This window comes from Thunnus albacares, chromosome 23 (genome assembly GCF_914725855.1).
Source record: "Thunnus albacares chromosome 23, fThuAlb1.1, whole genome shotgun sequence".
Taxonomy (NCBI): domain Eukaryota; kingdom Metazoa; phylum Chordata; class Actinopteri; order Scombriformes; family Scombridae; genus Thunnus; species Thunnus albacares.
Genome location: NC_058128.1, coordinates 972,353 through 994,560, shown reverse-complemented (window position 1 = coordinate 994,560; position 22,208 = coordinate 972,353). Strand labels below are relative to the sequence as shown.

At 39.3% G+C, this 22,208-nt stretch overlaps 1 protein-coding gene and 1 long non-coding RNA gene across 10 annotated transcripts in view; one reads left to right on the top strand and one right to left on the bottom strand.

Moving 5' to 3' along the window:
* The window catches only part of LOC122974961 (filamin-C-like), a 74,805-nt gene extending 54,590 nt beyond the window's left edge, over nt 1–20,215 (bottom strand). For 4 of the 9 annotated variants that reach the window (XM_044343063.1, XM_044343064.1, XM_044343066.1 and 1 more), the window contains exons 1-2: nt 19,419–20,214; nt 815–1,063 (exon numbers count right to left, since the gene is read on the bottom strand). In XM_044343063.1, the coding sequence (XP_044198998.1) occupies nt 815–1,063; nt 19,419–19,794 (625 nt within the window). In that variant the 5' untranslated portion in view covers nt 19,795–20,214. Of the gene's footprint in view, nt 1–814; nt 1,064–19,418 lie in introns of all 9 variants that reach the window. The other 5 variants (XM_044343062.1, XM_044343067.1, XM_044343065.1 and 2 more) reach the window with 2 other exon arrangements.
* On the top strand, nt 1,011–18,826 carry LOC122974997. The gene is made up of 3 exons (XR_006400527.1): nt 1,011–1,094; nt 3,304–3,376; nt 15,831–18,826. It is a non-coding gene; the product is annotated as an uncharacterized LOC122974997 (long non-coding RNA).
* Nucleotides 20,216–22,208: the final 1,993 nt, after the last annotated feature.

Below are 22,208 nucleotides of genomic sequence, written 5' to 3'. Positions count from 1 at the left end.
ACACTTGTTCGGTTTATTTCTCTGATAACTTAAGATCCAGACGTTCGGCCGGTTTCTCCCGGGAGCCGAATTATCCGCAGAGGTCTCCTCCTCTCCAGAAACAAATATACACGCAGATTAAAATCATTAAAATACTAATTAAAGCTGTTTCACCTAAAAAAAATCAATATTTCTCTGACGATGTTTGGTGACCACCGGACTTCCTGGAGGGGCTGTTAGCCGAGCTGCTGCTAACGTTTGTCCAGTTTATTTCTCTGATAACTTAAGATCCAGACGTCCAATGACTAAAATCCTTCTTCCAGCTAAAAGATATAGTTAAAAACCACCTAAATTTATCATGAAAATGTGTCTTAAAACTGAATAAAAGTCCATTTATAACAGTTTGTGTGGAACAACCACAACGCCGATGTATTATCTTGTATGTGTGTAAGTTACTCTTTGGTAGACGCCATTGTAGCGGACAAACACAGCGCCGCCGTATGCATCTGGTGCGTGTTTACTCTTTGGTAGAGGAGGTATGACGCCATCGACAGGCGACCAAATGAAACGGTCCGTTACTTTGATTAAATTACAGATTTCTCTGGGTTTGAACATTGTTGGAAACATTTGGGATAATGTAAGTACACAACTCAACAACATATATAACAGAGGTCTAGTTGTTTTTACACATTTTAATGTGGAATAATTACATATAATAGCTTTAAAATGAAACAAGCATCTAATCAAAAATGAAGCCTTTTCAGCTTTTTCATGTAGTTGACTATAAGGATTATTGATTATCGATTAGAGTCTGGGACATCAGTCCTGGTCCTACCTGGGGCGCAGTTGTCCACCAGAGCTCCCAGTGCCTTGCCGTCCCTCCAGTCTCGGTGGAAGTTGGTGATGGGCAGCTGGGGCACCTTGTTCTGGATCCAGCCCAGCAGACGCTGCTTGGGCGTTAGCTTCTTGGCGTCTTCGTCGTCCTCGTCCTCCCACATGGGCATGGAGATAGAGTAGTGCAGGATCAGGGTCCAGATCAGACCCAGGATCAGCTTCAGGTTCCCGTCCACGATGGCTTTAGAGTCTGGAGGACAGAAGGAGGGACGAAGGGACAGGTTGGTGTTTAGTGTCATCAGGTTTCATATGAGACTGTCTGAGATTTTCATTACACTCACGGTATCAATACTTTCATAAAATATACAAGTCAGCAGATGTTTTTTATTTATATGAAGCTGAAATCTGTGACTTTCAGCCTGTTGTCACCTTCTGCAGCACTGAGACGTTTACAGCAAAATAGAAAAAGTTAATGTGGGTTTTTTTTAAAATCAGAATCAGACACTTGAAAAACTGGAAAGTCTGTAATTCCACTGCGACACGTCTGAGAAAATATTAAAAAACCATCTCAGTACACCTGAACGTGTAACATTCAAGGACAAAATACTCCTGCAAACTGTCTCACTTCCTGCTAGTTTATTTATTTATAATATTTGAGTTATGATTTTATTTCTTTGTGCAGATTAAAATCAAGCAAATAGGAAAGAAGCCTATGAGACTTATTGATTACCTCTATCTAAATAATACATACATAAATATACAAGAAAAACAAAATGAGACAATTAAGAAAAACAAATAAAATTATAAAACCAAAATTAAATCCTTTTTAAATCTGCTCTAAAGGACTCAGAAAAGTAGTTCCATAAATTTGGATCCCTGTATTTGACTGAAATCTGTAGTCAGATGTTTGTGAAGATGAAGATCAGATGATTGTCTGGTTGACTCAGAGTGAATCTGAGAGTTAGTTTCAAAATATGACCTGAAATTATCTGGAATATTTCTCTCCTTGACTTGTAGCTCAAATATAAAAGTATCATATCGACTGTGAGAAGTTGAGTTTGTTGAAATAAAGACGCTGATGAGGAGAAAAGATTTGAGCTTCAAAAGATTGTGTGAGGAGTTGAGGGAAATGTACTCGCCCAGATTATACTGTAATATGAAATGTAAGTATAAATTAAAGATAGATTTAAGTCTAAATGATCTTCAAGTACAGGAAGTACAGGAACCAGCTTCATAATGGTTCAATATATATTCATAGATGTAGGATAAAATCTGAGAATGACAGCTGCTGAATGAAATTAAGTGCACAATTTTCAGTATTCATCATGAATGGAAATCTTACTGTTTCTTCATTTCAACAGCATCCATAAATGCATGAAAATACAAACATGGTGTGACATGCATATCGATGTCCAGTGCACCTGTAACTGATGTGCAGCATCACCTGGGAGACCTGGGAGAGTTGCACCTGATGTAAATGTCCTCTGACGCACAGGAGAGACAAATATACACGTTTGTTCTGATTCTTTTGTGAAACAGAAGCAAAAAGTTGTTGAAACTGGTTGTAGAAATCAAACGGCAACGCAAAGTGTCAAAAACTGCAGTTCCTCCAATGGCCACTTGAGGCTCCAAAAGCAAGTCAATCCCCATAAACCCCCATGTTAAAATGCTCAACGTTACAGCAGAAATAAATTTAAATTTTATTAAGCCTTGAAGTTATGCATAATTAAGGTTGTGACTGCTTTAAATGACGGGGGGGGGGGGTTGCGCGGTCACAGGCAAGTCGCTACCACGGCAACAACGTTGGTTAGGTAACGTAATCATGTCGTAACTCCAGATTCACAGAGTAGAGGCGTAGCTTTCAGATAGTTTTCAGATCATGAAAGTTAAATGTAACATTTTGGTCGCCTAAAAAGTCTTGTTCAGTGTTTGGTTGTACTAAAAGACCCTCTAAAGAGTTGGATCTTTAGTTTTCCAGTAAGTACATTTTGTTTTAATGGTTTTAAGCCTTTTTTTTTCGTGAGCGAAAATTAGCATTAGCATTAGCATTATTACAGTAAACCATAGACTGTACATGCACCGTGCTAACCAAGCTAGCAACTCTTGTCCAAAATAATTTTTACAGTCTGTGGTAGAAATCTCTGGTTTCCTGATTCTCTACAATATAACTTTAACAAGCTCCCGGGACTCAAGTCTATTATTTGTGTTGGTCAGATTCATTGTCATTGTTGGTTAAGTTTGTTTTATTAACTTAGCTTATTGTTGCCATGGTTACCAGCGATTTAACAGACCCTAAGCTCTGATACAAAGCAGTTTTGATGTAGACTTAATCACATCCTAACTGACTGTCACAACATTTGTTTTCTAACTATCACAGCTTTGTTTCAACAAATCAATAAATCTGTTCCTGTGTCCAAAATCAAAGCTCTTGGCTTTCACGTTGTTTATCTTCATTTAATGTCAGGAGGCTTTTATTTTCTCTCTCTGAAGGTTTCATCCATCGACAGCAGCGAGCAGAGCTGCTGCAGGATGATGTCATTCAACCCCGAGTCCGAGGAATGAGGTCAGTTTAAATAAGAAACACATGCCCACACACACACTAACACACACACAAATACACGCTAACATCCAGGAATCTGAGGCAGCGGGGAGAACGCCGTCACCCACAGTCGTTCCCGAATAAACTGAAAACTAATTCTTTGACCAGCTTTCAGTCTGACGACTCTTTCTTTCTGAAACACTTTGCATCTCAGCCAAAACTCTGCAACGAGACCACAGATGACTCACAGTTCTGCCTCCCTGAATCTGTGTTTTTATTTTTATTTCAGCTCTGGATCGAGGTCATCGTGTTTTCACCGCGTGAACGTGTGTCGTCTTTAAACAGTCGGGATGAAAACCTCATGTTCCCCCTGTGAGGCGCGTTGGAGAAACACAGTTGAAGTTTCTGATCCATCGTCACCCATCAGGAAACAGAAAATAAGTTCATAAATCAAACATGTTCCTGGCAGACCGTTGGCTGCATGCTAACACCGCTTAGCATTTATAACATGCTTAGAGTTCATGAAGAGCTCACAAGATGAAGGAGCAGAGTTCAAACTGTGTCAGGATGAACCAGCATTTCACTGCTTCGGCTTCAACCAGACTCTTCATCTCCTTTCAACATTTTCATTTGAACTCAAAGTTAAAAAAAACTTTCTGTGCTTAAACTCCAGTTGACTCTTCAGCTCCTTTTAACATTTTTTACATCTCTCTTTGACATTTTAACTCCTTTCAGTTCAAGTATCTCTAAATCATTTTCAGCACTTTCTCTTCAGTTGACACTTTTTTAGTGTCTGACCCTTAAATAAGGCCCCGTTTACACCTGGTATTAATATGCATCCTGAGTGACCTCACTTCCCTGCTCTATATGCAAATAAACACAGACATCATTTCCATTTTCAAAGACCAAATTTGTTTGTTATTAACCGAACCGGGGGTCTGCTCCGTCCAAAACGTGCATTTACACACAAGACACAGCTTATTTAAATCTCCGACACGCCAACAGCGTCGGTCAGGATCTAATGTTAATTAATGTTCTTTTACACGTCCAAAGCAGCGTCCTGATAGATCCTGAGCTCCATCATGTCGAGCAGCAAAACTAAAAACTGTTGTTATCAACTTGACAGGACAGACATATTTTTTTAGACGGACAAGCGAAAAATCAGGCTAATGGTTTCATTTCTATACGAACTGTCGATTTGAAGAACCGACCTTGTTCAGTATCTTCATTCATTCATTAATTCGAACCTTTATTTAAGTCTAGAATATCATCGAGGTTTCCCTCATTTGCAAATTCGCTTAATTGTTTTAATTGTTTTCGACTCCTTTCAGTACTGTCACTTCAGCAGACGATACATTTCTCTCTGTGCTTTAACGTCAACAGACTCTACATCAACTTTCAGCGCTCTCACTGTCATTTCAAGTGACTTTCAGCACTTTCACTTCAATTAGTGCTTTAACACCAATCGGCTCTTCAACTTCCTTCAGTGATTTGACTTTAACTGACACTTAAACTCCTTTCAGTGCTTGGACGTCAAATAACTCTTCAACTCCTTTCAACACTTTCACATAAATTCTTGAATTCATATAAATGTCGGGACATTGGCTGAATCTTCAACTCCTTTCAGCAATTTTCACTTCAACTGATTCTCATTGGCTCGACTCCTCAACTGATCCGACAACATGAATTCAGTCGGATTTTGACACAATGTCGTCGTCGCCAACAGATTTCCAGAGTCGGGCCCAAATATGAATTAATACTTTTACTTGAACTGACACGTCTTTCAGCACTTTCACTTCAACTGATGCTTAAATTTGTTTAAGCGCTTGACTCCTGAACTCCTTTAAACCCTTAAACTCTTAAATCAACTCTCCCTTCAACTCCTTTCAGCACTTTTACATCAACTGACAGTTTAACTTTGTTTCAGTGCTTGAACTTTATCTGACTCTTCAACACTTTTTAGACTTTTATTTGAACTGACACTTTAACTTCTTTCAGCGGGTGAACTTGAACTGACTCATAAACTTTTCTCCAGCTGTGTATTTATGTGTGTGTTAATATTTGGACCTGGTTGTACTGACTAAATCCCTGTGGAGAAGGTGTGTGTGTGTGTGTGTGGGTTTACCTGTCTATCTTTGTGAGGACCAATCTGAGTTTAAAACCTTTGTATAGAGGACATTTTTCAATTTGACACAAACCTTCAAAGGACTGTTTTAGGGTTCAGACCTGGTTTTAGAGTTCAGGTTAGAATCAGGTTCATTTCAGGGTTTGGGAGGTTTGGGAATACATGATATCAGCGAGGGTCCTCACAAAGATAGATGTACAAACGTGTGTTTCCGTTGTCTTGTGGATACAATCATGAAATCAAATTTTCCTCTGAGGTCAGATGACTGTTATTCACACACACACACACACACACACACACACACACACACACACACACACACACTCAGGAAACTCTGTGTCCAGAGATTAGTCGGGTCCGGAGAGGAAGTGTTTTGGTCGGAGCGTCGCTGTAATCTTTCCCCAGGAAACAGGGGCTGATGTGTTTGTTCTTCTTTTCTCTTCAGCTCAGATGAACTCTGAACTCATTTGATGAACATAAAGTAATTTAACAGCAGTCTGATTACGTCACAGTTCTGTCATTTAGCAGGTTTGGACTGTTTATAAAATCCTGGCTACGGATTGGATCCTTTGGACACATTTGGTACCTGCAGTCCAGCCTTCATGCTGTCACGTTTAACTGTTGAATCAATTAACTTTTTGTCACATTATGAAGAAACGTATTTAATATTTATTCATGTTGGTGCGTTTTGCAGGATTGCATTAAACCTTTGACTGTAGTAATAGTGAATAACCTTTTAATAAGAACGGAGTTGTAAATCAGTGGTTCCCAGCTGGGCTGCAAGCATTTGGCTCCACTTCGTTACATCAGCAACGGAACAAATAAAACAGACTTATGATTGACGCTTTATCAACCAGAAAGTCCACAGAGCTGCAGTGGTGTATACAAATATATTTTCCCCCCATTAGCTACAGCATTGCAGCACTTATCCACAAAGAAGCTTCGCATTGTGACAATTCAACCATAACAACTTACATCATCACACATTGCATCGCAAAATAAAACACACACAGACAAGACAAACTCCTGACAATACAATGAATAAAATATATGAAATCCACTTTATGATTTCAAGTAGTTTATAATCATTTATGTTCTTAAAGTCGAGTTCCTGAAGTCTTGAACATAAAGGGAAAAACTGTAGTTAAACTAGCTTGTGTTGCCTGGTTACGATAATATCTGATGAGACTAAAACAGTTACAGGAGCTCTATTGTTGAATAATTCTTCAAATTAATTTATGTCAGGAGTCCTCTGACAGGTGGGATGGATGGAAGTATGCTGAGTGGGTGTGAAGTTGGTCACATGATGTCTAACATGATGATGAAGAGATTACAGATGAAGGTTGATTCAGATGTTTAAGGGTTCAGCTCTGGGTAAAGTCATGTCTTGTATCTGGCTGTATGCTGCTGCTCGGTGTTCGCACGGAAAACAAACAAACAAATTTTCATAAAGTAAAACTAAAAGTCCGAGTGTGTGTTTTTTGTCGCAGCAGAGACGCCTCTCTCTCACTCTGCAGCAGAAAGCTGTTAAGTCTGAATGGACTCTGCTGTTCTGAGCTGCACAATAACACGTCCTGTTTAGCCGTTAACGTCTGACACTTGGTCACCAAGGGTTACCAAACAAACAAGTGAAAGGTCCTGCTGCAGAGAAACAATAGAGTCCTGATAGAAAGACTACAGTGTCTGAGGAAACCCCAACCCCCCCCCCCACACACACACACACACCCCTGATCTGTGCAGCCCCGAGGGTGACGGAGAAACTGTGTAATGCTGACATTTTGAAAGAGAAGCTTTATGAGAGGAAGTGATAGAGTGAGAGTGGAAAGAGGAAAACGGAATCATGACGATGGAGGGAAAGAATTATTATTATTATTATTATTATTATTCTCTGCAGGTGGCCCCCTGCAGGCTGAAATGTTCACGACACCCCCGCAACAGGAACGTGTTTACAGGCTGATGATTATAAAGGTTCAGTGTGTAAGAATTGGCCAACTAATCCAAACAAATAGGGGGCAGTATATCAACCCCCCCAATCAATCAATCAATCAATCAATCAATCAATGATAAGCTTGCATAATATTCAGCTGAAAGCTCCAGAAAAGAAACTCTAACTTAGAAGAAAAACTGCAAAGTGTAAAATACCCGACAATCTTCTTTTTGTTATTAACAAAGTGTAATTGTGATTTAATATTTTGACGTTTTAATCTTTGTAAACTGTTGACCAGCTCGTAGCATCGTGTTGTGATGATGCAAGTTAAATTTATTGTTATGTTCTCGCCTATAAAGTTATTTATAGGCAACAAAGACATTTGTACATTGTTTTGTTTAAATGCAAACTGATGAATTCCTCGGTGGACGTGCTGTCCCTGGTGTTGAGAGGTGTGGTCGGTAGGCGTGCTAATAATTGTCCAGCATCATTTTTTCATTACTTGCTGCCGTTTTGCAACAATCCAGCAGAGACCTGATTTATTGATATGATATTTCAATATCGATCCAGCTTATTACGATGTGCTACGATGCCAAACGGCTCATGTCAGCTTTTACACAGCCGGTGCATCAGATCAGCTGATGTCTGCAGCCGGCTGCTCCAGCAAGGTTGGTGCAGCCGATATGATCTCAGTTTATCCAAATAACGCTTATTTGGATAAACTGAGATCATACTGGGAATCTAAATTGCTACTTTTTTGCCTGAAAAAATATTAAAACTTCATAAAGTGATATATTAACAGTCCTACACCAAAAATTACAACAGCATTCGGCCTGTGAGTTGTTAACAGCTCCACCAAATAGTGATTTTTCCCTCTAAACTTCTCACATGCTTTCATTTCAATAAATGTTCAAATGATCCAATATTTCAGCAAAAATCAAAGATTAGAGAAAAAGTCCAAAAACTGAAAACAGATTTGTGTATCAGAACTTTGTTTTTTCTTCTTTCCTCTCCCATTAATCATCTCACCACCCCTCAGATTTATCTGCTGACCCTTTGGAGGGGCCCGACCCCTAGGTTGGGAACCACTGGACTAAACTAGCTAACTGTATATAAAGTAGTGTAAACTAGCTCCACCTCCAGCAGCTACAACAGTAACATGCTGCTCTAACACTGATGCTTCACTATTAATAATCTAATGATGTCATATATAATAATATATCAGTCAGAGGGACCAAACCACTACTTTTACTGCAATACTTTAACTACATCAAGCTCATAATACTTATGTACTTTTACTGCAATACTTTAACTACATCAAGCTCATAATACTTATGTACTTTTACTGCAATACTTTAACTACATCAAGCTCATAATACTTATGTACTTTTACTGCAATACTTTAACTACATCAAGCTCATAATACTTATGTACTTTTACTGCAATACTTTAACTACATCAAGCTCATAATACTTATGTACTTTTACTGCGATACTTTAACTACATCAAGCTCATAATACTTATGTACTTTTACTTGTAATGGAGTACTTGTACATTGATGTATTGGTACTTTTACTGCAGTAAAGGATCTGAATATTTCTTCCACTGCTGTTCTTGGATTTAAAGTATCTCAGACGTGTCGACTGTCAGTGTTCATCTTCAAAAAGGCTTTTTTACTGAAACAGCTGCTGTAAAACGAGGGAGTCGTCTTATAATCAGTGTGTTGTATCTTGTACAGATTGTGTTGGACTGGACTGAGAGATTTGGACTCTGGTGGTGAAAACACAGAGAAAAGCCCTCACATGTATTTAGTTTTAGGAAATGTAACACAGATCTCATTAGACACACACACACACACACACACACACACACACACAGCAGGTGGGCAGCAGCTGTATAAATGTGTGTGTTGTTGTTTATCCTGTCGAGAGTGTTCAGCTTCACAAAGACCCGCAGCTATTTAAAGACACACACACACACACCTGTGACCTATAAAAGCCTGTTGGGAGCATTTCCAGCCAGCAGCTGGAAGGTCGAAATCCTCGAGAGTGCCGTACAAACTGCTACTGGACCAATCAGCAGCTTCACGTCTTAAAGCCGAAGCACCTTGAAGTGCCACCGACGGCCGCCAGCTGCTCCCATTCAGAAAGAATCGACTTCTCTCTGCAAATACTGAGTCAATCATTGTTTTCAGTGAGTCCTTCTGGTCTCAGTCTCTAAATTCAGACCCTCTAATAAACTTGCTGGAGGTCATTTTGGAAATGATTGCTCAGTTAATAAGATTTGAAGACTTATAGCGGCTTTGATGTTGCTGTGTGGTCGTTGATTGACAGCTGTGATTGACAGTTGGCTCTGAGACTCACACTGAGTCGGACTGTTGTTGCAATATTTCACTAAGTTTAATGTTACTTTATTATGAAAGAACAGTTTATATGCAATCTATGTACTGAACAGTCTGTAGATGAAACTACAGTTCCCATGAGGCTTTGCTAATTTCACTAGAAACCTGCTGCATGTTACTTTGAAACCAAAAGTACTGACAATAACATTCATGGTTACAGATATCACTGTTACAGCGGCTCTTTATAGATAGATAGATATACTTTATTGATCCCCAAAGGGGAAACTACAACAGTCACCACACGCCAACACACACACACACACACACACACAACAAGAGCAAAACACATAAAAACAAAGACAATCAAAGCCAGTATAAAACATTTTAAACAGTCTGAGAGACGGCGGACACATGGAGCAGTAATGTGCGCTTGACAACAAACCAAAGCAATAAAACCTCCCTGAAGTGCCGACACGAAGCAAATAAAGAATACAAAAGACCTAACAGCAGCAATAAATAATCATACAGGCCGTTTAATACTGTAGCAACCAACAAACAACAGCATAAAAAGGGACACTCGCTACGATGCTCTGGTTAAAAAACAGAAGTAGTTCTCTGTTTACATCAAAGGACCATGTTGGGATTTTCCTCCCAGTTTAGTTTCTTATCCAAACATCTCTGTGATCTTCCTGAAGTCCATAATCAGCTCCTCTGTTTTACTCATCTGTAGGTTTAAATAATCAGCTTTTGCACTTTAGATGTTGACGGTTATATTAGTGAAGCTTAACTAGTTTTAAATGAGATACTGTGACCAGACCCACACTTTGTATTTCTCTTTTTTTGCGTTTCTATGACTCGTTCCTGTAGATACACTGTAGTACGTTCTATAGAGAGCTACACATCTGACTGTATTTACACTATATACACATTTATACACTATCAACCATTAAACTACATATAAACACTATATACACATTTATTCACTATCAACCATTAAACTACATATAAACACAATATACACATTTATACACTATCAACCATTAAACTACATAAACACAATATACACATTTATACACTATCAACCATTAAACTACATAAACACAATATACACATTTATACACTATCAACCATTAAACTACATAAACACAAACTTTTTCATCTTGTCTTTGATAAGTACAAACTTAAATTTAATAACTTGATAACTTATTTTCATGAAACCATCTTTTACGTTGAACCGGTTTACAAATGTTCACTACAGCAGATGTTTTATTACGTTGTTGTCTGAAAGCTGATTTTTCAGTATAAATCAATAAATTATTTTATAAAACAGGTCACATGTTTCCCACAAATGTTGACACGAGCTGATCACAAGCAGTAGATATCAATGAACACAACTAATAATAATAATAATAATAATAATAATAATAATAATAATAATAATAATAATAATAATAATAATTATTATTATTATTATTATTATTATAGTAATCATATGTTTCTTATAATTGTAGGTTCGGTGGATTGAAGAAACAAGTATCATATAAGTTACCAAAGTTTACTCCACATGAATTTTTTATGAAACTTACAGTGATGAGTGTGAGTGTGTGTGTGTTAGTGTGTGTGTTAGTGTGTGTGTGTGTGTGTGTGTGTGTGTGTGTGTGTCAGCTGTCGTCACAGTTGTTCTGAGGCATTTCAACCAACAGCTGGAGGGTCAACAGATCCTCACACACACACACACACACACACACACACACTTTCTCAACCATCCTCCACCCCCCCCCCCCTCCTCAACCACCACCATGTCATGTGGTCTGTTAGACTGGGGGGGGGGGGGTTGGCAGTAACGAGACTGAACGTTTGTTGTTTAGAGTCAAACTGCTCCGAACGCTAATGATGAGGCGGCAGCAGCAGTGTGACAGTCAGCAGATCACACACACACACACACACACACACACACACACACACACACACACACACTCTAACACACACACACACACACACACACACACACACACACACACACTCTAACACACACACACACACACACACACACACACACACACACACACACACACACACACTAACACACACACACTCAGAGGGGGGAAATCCACTCTTCATGTCTCGGCTGCTTCAGACTCAGAGTTGTAAACAGAACTGCTGGTTTTAGTTTTTATATTCTCAGACAGATTTCAAACATCGGACAAAACATTAAAATATGGAAGAGAGTCAAAATGTTTAAATATAAATAGAGTCGACACTTTAACTTATTACATTATAATTCGAGTAATTATCTAAAAACTTTTTATCTCAACTTTGTATCAAAACTTTGATTTATGTAATAATTTTGACTTAAAAGTCGTTATTCTGACTTACAGAGAATAATTGTATCACTGACACATATTTCATCATTTCATCATTTCATCTGTTGGTGTCGTTAAGTCGTCTTTGGACATGAATGACGATCATGCTGCAACATTAGCTTGTAGCCTGTGAGCTAACTGAGCAGGATAAAGCAGATCGTCTGTCTGTTCTTTCTCTCTCTGGTTGATAGTCAGAGTGTAATCCTCAGAGCCACATGGCTTCTCCTGCAGGAAACATGAAGTCATCCAGTCTGTTTGAGCTGAGATAGAGGGGGGAGGATAATCTGGCAACCCTCCTGCTGACCTGCATTCATCCAGAGAGACTTTACACTGAGAAACACACCGACAGGTCCAACTTAACAACTGGAACCAGAGGAAAAAACCTAACTCTCATCTGTTGTTTTTGTTTCTGATGTTCTGCAGACTCTTTGCTTCTGCTGGCATCATTTGAACAGGCACACAGTTCTACTACTGAACCTCAGAGAACTTCACACACCCTGAAACAAAAAGCCCTAAAACACCCTTCATTAATCCTTAACTCACCCTCCAAAACACAACACTCACATTAAACAGACAATATGTAATTTCAGCCGCTAGGGGTCTCAATCAAAACAACAACAACAGACGGAGTGTGATGACGGTGTGAAGTAGCAAGGGATCATGGGAGTTGTTGTCTTCGTCGTTAAATAACCAGGTTCAGCAGGATAGGATTACTCCAGTGTTCATCATTCAGGATGTTTTTACCCGCAGAGGTCTCCTCCTCACCAGAACAAACGGACCCGCAGATTAAAATCATTAAAATACTAATTAAAGCTGTTTTACCTAAAAAAATCAATATTTCTCCGACGATGTTTGGTGACCACCGGACTTCCTGGAGGGGCTGTTAGCCGAGCTGCTGCTAACGTTTGTCCAGTTTATTTCTCTGATAACTTAAGATCCAGACGTCCAATGACTAAAATCCTTCTTCCAGCTAAAAGATAAAGTTAAAAACCACCTAAATTTATCATGAAAATGTGGCTTAAAACTGAATAAAAGTCCATTTATAACAGTTTGTGTGGAACAACCACAACACCGATGTATTATCTTGTATGTGTGTAAGTTACTCTTTGGTAGACGCCATTGTAGCGGACAAACACAGCGCCGCCGTATGCATCTGGTGCGTGTTTACTCTTTGGTAGAGGAGGTATGACGCCATCGACAGGCGACCAAATGAAACGGTCCGTTACTTTGATTAAATTACAGATTTCTCTGAGTTTGAAAATACACAACTCAACAACATATATAACACAGGTCTAGTTGTTTTTAGACATTTTAATGTGGAATAATTACATATATATACATATATTATTTTAAAAACCTTGAAATTCACTAAATACCATTAAAAGCTTCCCCTGAATGTTTGAAACGAGGTTAAAAGTTCAGAGGAGGAGACTGATCTGGATTTTCTTTGAATCATGAGCCCATCGATGGTACAAAAGTGCGTCAAACCACTTGATCGTTTTTCAGTTTTTTCCACTGCAGCATTATTTTTCTTCTTGTTTTCTATCTTGTTTCATCTTTTAACTTGTTTCCTTTATTTAGGGACAAATTTCATTCACATTCTTTCCAGAAAACTTAATGGAGAATTATCATTTTTTAGGTCTTTATGCCTCTGATATAAATCAGATTTTTGATATAAAAGGTTCATATGATGCAAACACAGTGACAGACTGATGCATGACTCTATAATAATGTGTAGAGGAGGGGGTTGGGGGGGTGGGGGGGTGGGGAGGTGATGGGGGGGGGGGGGGGTCCTGGCTCCAGCTGAACATTCCTCTCTGCTGACTGCAACACACATGGAAATCATTACAGACGGAGAGATTCGGTCAGGAACAACCAGTTTAAGAATGAACCACACTGACACACATTCACTGCAACACACCTGAACATCAGACCTACAGCGACTCACAGCCTTTTAGATCTTATTGAACCGATCAGGGTCACATCATGAGCTCTGTGTGCAGAGAATCAGAAGAACATGTGGACAAGACGAGAACAAGAACTGGGGAACGCTTCAGTGATTCTTTTTATTATTTACCTTTATTTATAACATGATATGTACATGTTGGTAGAAGACGTGAACTTTAGGGAATAAAGGGAGAACAATCTGAGAGCTGAAAAAGGACGCCAAGGGCCGTAATTATCGAGCTCCTCAGAGCAGGAAATTGCTCCTAAATTACTCCCAAAAATGATCAGTGACGCATTAGGAACGAGAAATAAAAGCATCTTATCTCTGCTGATATTTAGGAGCTGCAGAGTTCTGACCTGTCAGGAGACGTTCATGCAGAAATACTCAGAGAGAAGAGATGTTTTATGAAAGCTTGATGAAAATAACCTCATTGACAGATTGTTTTTACACAAAACAAAAGCTCTAACAGGGAACATGCAGCTTTGCAACAGTGATGAATCAGACTTGGATCGATCGTACAGATATGACACATGTGAGAGCAACTAAAACTTATTAACTTAACAGGCTACATTTATTTTTTAACCCATGTGAGTGTGTTTGTTTACAGTCTGTGAAGGCTGCATGGTGAGTGTATATATCTCTGTAAGAGAACTACGACACGTCATCCTAGTTTCTACTTTGTGGCTCTGAGCGTCATAAAACTCGTCCTCCTTCCTGACAGTCAGATGCTTCATAAACGAGTCTCAGGGCGACTCTGAGGTCGGAGTATTTTTAGTAACTTTCAACATGATTTCTGGGAGTGATTCTGAGAAGATAAATACAACCTCTGGTCCAAACCCGTTTAATAATGCAAAGGAAAAAGATTTAGTTTTGCACACAAGTTTTTTTTTTTGTGTAACTGCTCAGCGAAGATCAGAGCTCCACCAGAGATGATGATATTTTACTTTGCAGTCTGGCGGTAAGCTAGCTGCTAGCTGCAAAGCTAACAACTGACAGATTGAAATATCTCAATAACTATCAGATAGATTGTTGTGAGATTATGTACAAAGCTAAAGACATTATCAGCCTTAGTTCTACTCTGTGTTTACTGCTAACTAGCAAACTGGCATGCTACCATGCTAAACCAACATGGCAAACATTATACCTGCTAAACATGCTAGCGTTATTGCTATGAGCATGTTAGCATGCTAATGTTAGCCTGTAGACTCTCAACTTTCTGTTGTCTGACTGAGAAGAGACGTTCATCTCTGTCAGAAACACTTCAACACAAATTCGTACGTTTCCAAAACGCTAAACGTTACATCTCTGGTTTGCAAGAAGCAAGAATACACGAGGATTAAAATACCTTCCTGGCTTGTTGTGAACATCTCGCAAATAAATTCAGACGTTCCAGATTTAAATCAGAAAACTTCTAATTTTGGAAGACCTTTACTAAGCAAAGTTCTTTATTTAAAACTATATTAACACTATAAGCAATATTCTACTGAGAAGGTTTGTTCTCTCTATGATTTTTAATGTATTTCCTGTATGGATTAAGAGGTTTTTAAGGGGTAAAATAATCCTTAAAATGTACAAAATAGCATGACAGGATCCCCTTATTTGGGGTCTTTTAATTGTAAATCCAGAAGCTCACTCTAATTAGAGGTTAATTAACGTATGAATGAGTGGATTTAATATATGAAGGCTGTTCTGGTATCAGAGTTCTACTTTGTGTCTGTTGAGGAACGTCTGGACTGAAATCCTCCGTCTGTTTCCTCTCTGGATCTATTTTCAGCAGCTGTCGGTGGAGCGAGAGCAGAGCTCAGCTGTCCTGCATCAATCAGCTCCTACACCAACAACACCACCAACCAACGAGACCCTCCCCACCCCCTACATCCCCCACCGCAGGCCTCTCAGACCCCCAACACTCCTCCACAGGAGTCCTGCTGTCTTTCGGGTTTGACTGAGTTCAGCGTTTGTTCGTTCATGTGATCGTTTAAAGACGTTTTTGATTTCACACATTATCTGTTTTCCCTTCACAACAGTCCTCACTGTTTCTAGAAATTATTTCATTTTATTTCAGTTTTAAGTCAAAAGAAATATTCAGCACTATTTTTATAATTGCATCGATTAATCTATTGGTTTTATGCTTAATCTTTTAACACCCACTGAATTAAAAACAATCAGATGTTTTGACTGTGATAAAAGTTTGTGACGCTGTTGGACCAACAGATTTTTAAGGTTGTAATGTTGTAAACTCCTGGATTAGTTAAACGTCACAATGTTTATCTTTCAATACACGTCACATGTTCATATTCATGTATGTAACTTTCCATGTTAGGTGGAAACGGCATAAAGACTAAACCTGTTGTTATTATTGGCTGTTACAGACCTCAAAAACAAACAAGACTTTTAGATTTATAATGAAATCTGCAATAACATCGTTACTTTACCTTTCATATTATCCTTTGTATTTTAAATGTGAGAGTTATTATTTTTATTTCTTAAATTGTGATGATGTGTTTTTGGGTTTCAGGATTGTTTCTTTGTCGTTTAACATCTCGTGACCATGTTGGAAACAAGCGTTTTAACTTTAACATGTGATCTCTCAGGTCTTTGTTTTTGTGTCTGTAATCCATAAATAAATCAAATCATATCACACCTGCAGTCTGGCTGCTGCGGGAGGAGCAGTGAGCCGTAAAAGGCGAGTTTGTAATCAATTAAAAATTTTAATCACAAGTTAGCAGAATTCAGTCTCAAACTCAGCTAAAGAATATTAAAGGAATAGTTCGACATTTTGGGAAAACGTCAGATATATCAGAGCTTAAAAGAAGTTTCCCTGGATGTTGAACCATATTTACATGTTGGAAAACTGATAATTACCATAAATCTTGTATGACTTGAATGCAGCGTTTCTTTCTGAGTGTATCTGTCCACCAAGGCTTCCTGTGCAGCATCTCTGCTGGTTACCTGGCAACCTCGCCGTGACGACGAGACTTTAGGAAGATGCACACACACTCTGCAGGAAACTGTTCAAAAACTCTGCTGCCAGACAACACACTGTGTCTAAATTAAACAAACAAGATGATCAAAAAAGATCAGTGAGCTTTACAGGCTTATTTTGTTGCCTTTGGACAGAACCTGGTTAACTTTGACCTCTAAAAACCCCTAAATAACCTCCAACTTCATCAAGACCTCTGAAACCTCTTGTAGCATCTGTAAAAGACGAGATCACCATCAATCTGAACACCAGAGTCTCTGACAATAAGAGGATTTCCCAAAATGTTGAACTATTCCTTTAAGTCCAGCGTCATTTGGGTAAGTTTTTACCAACTTTCTCTTCATTCATGATTGTATTTGTTTGCAGTTGTTGAACCGTCTCCTGAAACACACTGAAACTTTAGAAACTGGAGCAGGCAAAAGAAAAACAGTCACCAGTTTAACGTCTGTCCTAAATCACAACTCAAGGTTTATTAAAGTGCTGGTAACCATAGCAACAGTACTGATGCTTCACATTAAGGTACCACTGAACTCGCTTAAAGGATTTGGCATCGTTGGTTTGGATCCAAATATGAGATTTGTTGACAAGAAGAAAAACACCAGAATGATCCTTTAAAGACTCCTGGAACTTCTTCAAGAGCTCTAAAACCTCCACAGACACATTTTTACCTTCTTCACTGACTTTTACAACTTCCTCAGGAACCTCTAAAACGTCATTAAGAACTCCTGGAATCTCTTCAGGGCCTCTATAACCTCCTCAAGGATCTCCACAACTTCACAAGACCCTCTTTACCATCTTCAAGCACTCCTGGAACTTCTTCAAGACCTCCAAAACATCCACCACAGGGACATTTGCAAGCTCTTAAAGGCTCTCAACAATTTCCTCGATGACAAGCAGCTAAGCTTGACTGAACGCTCCGCTGTGAAGCTAACGCTAATGGGACAGAGAACTTCTGGTGATTTCTTATAAAAATAAAAGCTGTTTTATTTCTGATGAAAAGCTTAAAAACACTGAATTTCAACCGCAGTGTACTTCCTGCGTCATGTCCTGCCTCCTGCACCCCTCAGCTGAACCAAACAGAGTATTTCCAGTAGGTGAGACCTACTGGATGTATTATAAGAACTGGATACCAAACCAAAAATGGCGCCCATTCAGTCCAGTAAGAACTGCTCAGCTGGCGCCAAAAAAGGTTTCCAGCTTCCGCGTTGTGCAGCCTGCTGAATATGTACACAGTACTGTTTCTGGCTCCGCCCACAGACTTTACATTGTGATGATGTCACATAAATTTTAAGTTTCACAAATATAAAACCTCCATGGATCAAAAATTCATCACAGAAAGAGTCGTAATTAACGTTGTTTGCTGTCAACAGTTTTACAGACGTCTCTTTGACGACGGGATTTCTTGCTGTAATACTGAGAGTGACCACTGGGAGAAACTGGCTGCAAGGCTGAGCGGCGGCGGCGGCGGCGTATCGGCTCGTATTATACATCCACGGTGAGAACACGGCTGACATCTCCTGCTGTGTGCTACATGTGTGAAAGAGTAAATATCCAGACCTGATTCTGTGAAAACAGCTTTATAGAGTTGACCCCAATTTAACTAATGGATAATTAATGAATTATAGTTTATTTAAACTATTTTAAGTGATAAAACTAAAACAGCATTAAAGCCATTTCTTAACGTTCACATTAGCTGAGAAGATAAGACACTTCAGGTATAAAGTTTCCTCTTTTTTTTAATGCTATGTAGTAAATTAAGGTAATAAATGTACTTTTGATGGACTTTAAGAGGACAATAATAATACAGCGTGATATATTAATAATATGTTTTAATAGGTTTCCAGCATGGATTAAAAACCATATTTTTTCTTTTGCAGTATCAAAGGGCTTCTTGAAATATAAAAACCCTTAAAAATATAATCAGCTAGCTTGAGAACCATCTCTAGAATTGTACCTTTAAATGGCATTAATAAGGTAATCTATGTAATATATCTTCATAAAATCTTAATATAACACCTTCACGGCATTGAAGGGTAAATGAAAGATATTTTAAGGTTAAATAAGAGAAAATGATTTTATATTTTCCAGCTGATGTGATGATTGTGAGCAAGAAACACACAGTCACACAACCTGAGGACCAATCAGCAGCTGTTCAGAGATGCTGTTAACACCTGGAGCTCAGACTCACCTGAACAACCTCAGTCAGAAAGATTCAACATGAACAAACACTGAGACTGTTTGTTATTATTCATGATGTTTTACAAAGTGAAAGTCTGTCACTCAGCTCACACACCCTCTAACATTCACTCACTCTGACTTCTGTGTCTCTGCGCTGCGTAAAAGTTTGCGTAAAAACTCTCCAAACGTGCGTCACGGACTCACCGATGGAAACCAGCTTGATGTGTTCTCTCTCCAGGAACTCCAGAGCCACGGACACGTTCTCCAGCTTCATCTGTCTGAAGTTGGGTCTGGAGTGATACTTCCTGTACATCTTCTTCTGGCTCAGCACCTCCAGGAGCCCGATCAGCTTCAGCCCGTCGCTCAGGTCCTTCTGCAGGTCGTTGATCCGCTTGTTGAGGCACTTGAGGTGCTCGTTGCACCACCTGGTGAAGGTGTTCTGCTGGATCTTCTTCCACGGAGCGTCCTCGGCCAGGTCCTTCTCGGTGGCCGGCATCTCCTCCTCCTCCTCGCAGATGTCGGTGTTCTGGTAAAACTGCGGCGGCAGCTGCGGCTCCAAGTAGCTGCTGTTGCTCATCATGGTGCCCCCCTTTTATAGCACAAAGCGGAGTGGGAGAGAAGAAAAGGCAGAAAAAAAAGGAAAAGAAGGAGAAACGGCGGAGCGGAGGGGCAGTGCCAAGCCTGCTGGGAGTGACACACTTCACTGAAGTTAGAAAGCAGATCAGTTAATCCGCTCCTGGGTGAGTCATGAGCTCCTGTGGGGATCAAATATGAAGAAAAGCAGCAGAAGAAGACAGAAAAGTAGAATAAGGAGTGTTTTGTTCCTCCGGACAGACGTCTGGGTCTTTGGTCCGGGTAATGACGCGCAGGCGGCGGCGCGGAGAGAGCAGGACTGCGGGTGGAGGAGAAGTGAAGCTGAGGTTTAAAAAGCTCGGCGTCACTCTGCTGGACTTCCAGGAATGCCCCCTCCATGACCATATACACCCGCAGCCCGGGCATCCTCTAATACGACGGAGATATGGAGGCCGCAGCTCATTGGAGGCGGCGGATCAGGGGGGCGGGTTCAGTCCGGACCCCCCACCCAGCCCCCCCTCCGCCCCCCTCTTCTCCTCTCAGGACCCGCGGGGCTCCGCTGCTCAGTGACACCTCCGGATATTTTTAGAGTCTCCAAACTGGGGAGAGACACCGGGGGCCCGTGAGTAAAGAAGCATAAAACATGTCGTCATCAGTGGCCGGCCAATTAGAGGGAGCCAGGAATTTAGAAATACTAGAAATACCCCACCCCCCCCCCCCCTAATAATCTGCACCCCCCCGCTGGAGGGTCTCAGGTTTCTGTCATCATGAGAGTAAAACAGCAGCTCTGATCTGTAATTATAGAGACAACTAAATAAAGTTCATCATCATGTTCATCATCACAGGGTTTAAATACAGTGTGTGAAGTTTTCATGCACGTGGAGCGTCCTCGCGGGTTTACAAGACACTGAAAGTATATTTCATTTCATTACAAAATTACAGATTATTTCACAGCTCGCTCTTAAACTAAATATTCTGACTTCTCTCCCAAATTTAGCAAATAAAATCTGCTACCAAAGGTTTCAATAATCATCCAGCTCAAATATTTGACTAAAAAGTACATCACTCACATCCTCATAGACAGGACAGTAAAACAAAACATGAACCTCATTCTCACTCACAGTCTGTCCTCCACATATGATAATATAACCACAATCTGATCATCAGCTTTAACTCCTCAGCCAGACACCAAACTGTCCAGTAATATGTTCATTAACCTGAACACAGGTGCTCCATACGGAGACTTAATGACGTAATAAAACTTCCCAGTGACACCAGAATTTAACTGCCTTTAAGTTTCCTGTTAATCCAAACAAACAAATGTAGACCTTCTGTCCTCACCTGCACTGAATCCCTTCATAAACTGCGTCTTCAGTGTGAAACAGTGGATGAACAATCATTTTCTTAAATTAAATAAAGACAAAAGACTTTTAGCAACTTTTAGTTTGACTCCAGAACAAATCAGAAATAAAGAACCTGTTATTCTTCATTCTGAATGAGTTTAATTCACACATTAACATGTTATGAAGTTTAACTTTTATCAGCTATGAAATATAATATAATATTGTAGAGTTAGACGCTGTCTAACACTGGAAGATGCTTTTGTATTTTCTCGCCTGGATTATTGTTATTATTATTCACTTTATTCAGGATTATCTAAAAAAAACAAACACTGATAGTCTGCAGCTCGTACAGAAGAAACGATCACATTACTCCAGTTTTAGCATCGTTCCACCGGCTGCTTGTCGCTCAGGATGGATATTAAAATGCTTCTACTGGTTTAAAAGGCTCTTAATGGTTCAACACCTTCATACGTTCCCCTTTAGCTCGTACAGACTTGCTAAATGTTCCAAAAATGAACTACAAAAAGTCTGATGAAGCAGCCTTCTGTTTTTACGCACCACAAACTAGACGAGCAACTTCTGTTAATAGTTTTAAGAAACAGCTGAACATCTATATTTATGATCTTGCTTTTAATTAATATTTTTTTAACATCACTGTTTTTATTTGATACTTCTTTTATACTTTTTATACCCATATTGTGTTTTTTTATTTATAAAATCACCTCATCGTGTCTTCTGTCTCTGATTTTATTTTCTCCTGTGAAGCACTTTGAGCTGCGTTTTATGTATGTGATGTGATGTACAAATAAAGTTTATTATCATTATTATTATTATTCGTTCTTGCACATATAATAGAAGTGACTGCATATATATAATCAATACATGCTCATTCACAAACTGTCCTCTGAAGGTGGTCGACAAGTCTGCAGGTTAATTTATACACACAGCTAATAAGAGGATCATTTTATGAAGATTTAATAACAGGTTTAATATTAAAAGGCTCTTGTGCCAGTTCAACACTTCATTGGAGATTTCGTCCGTTCAGCATTTATCTGTTTGTTTGTTTTTTTACCTCTTC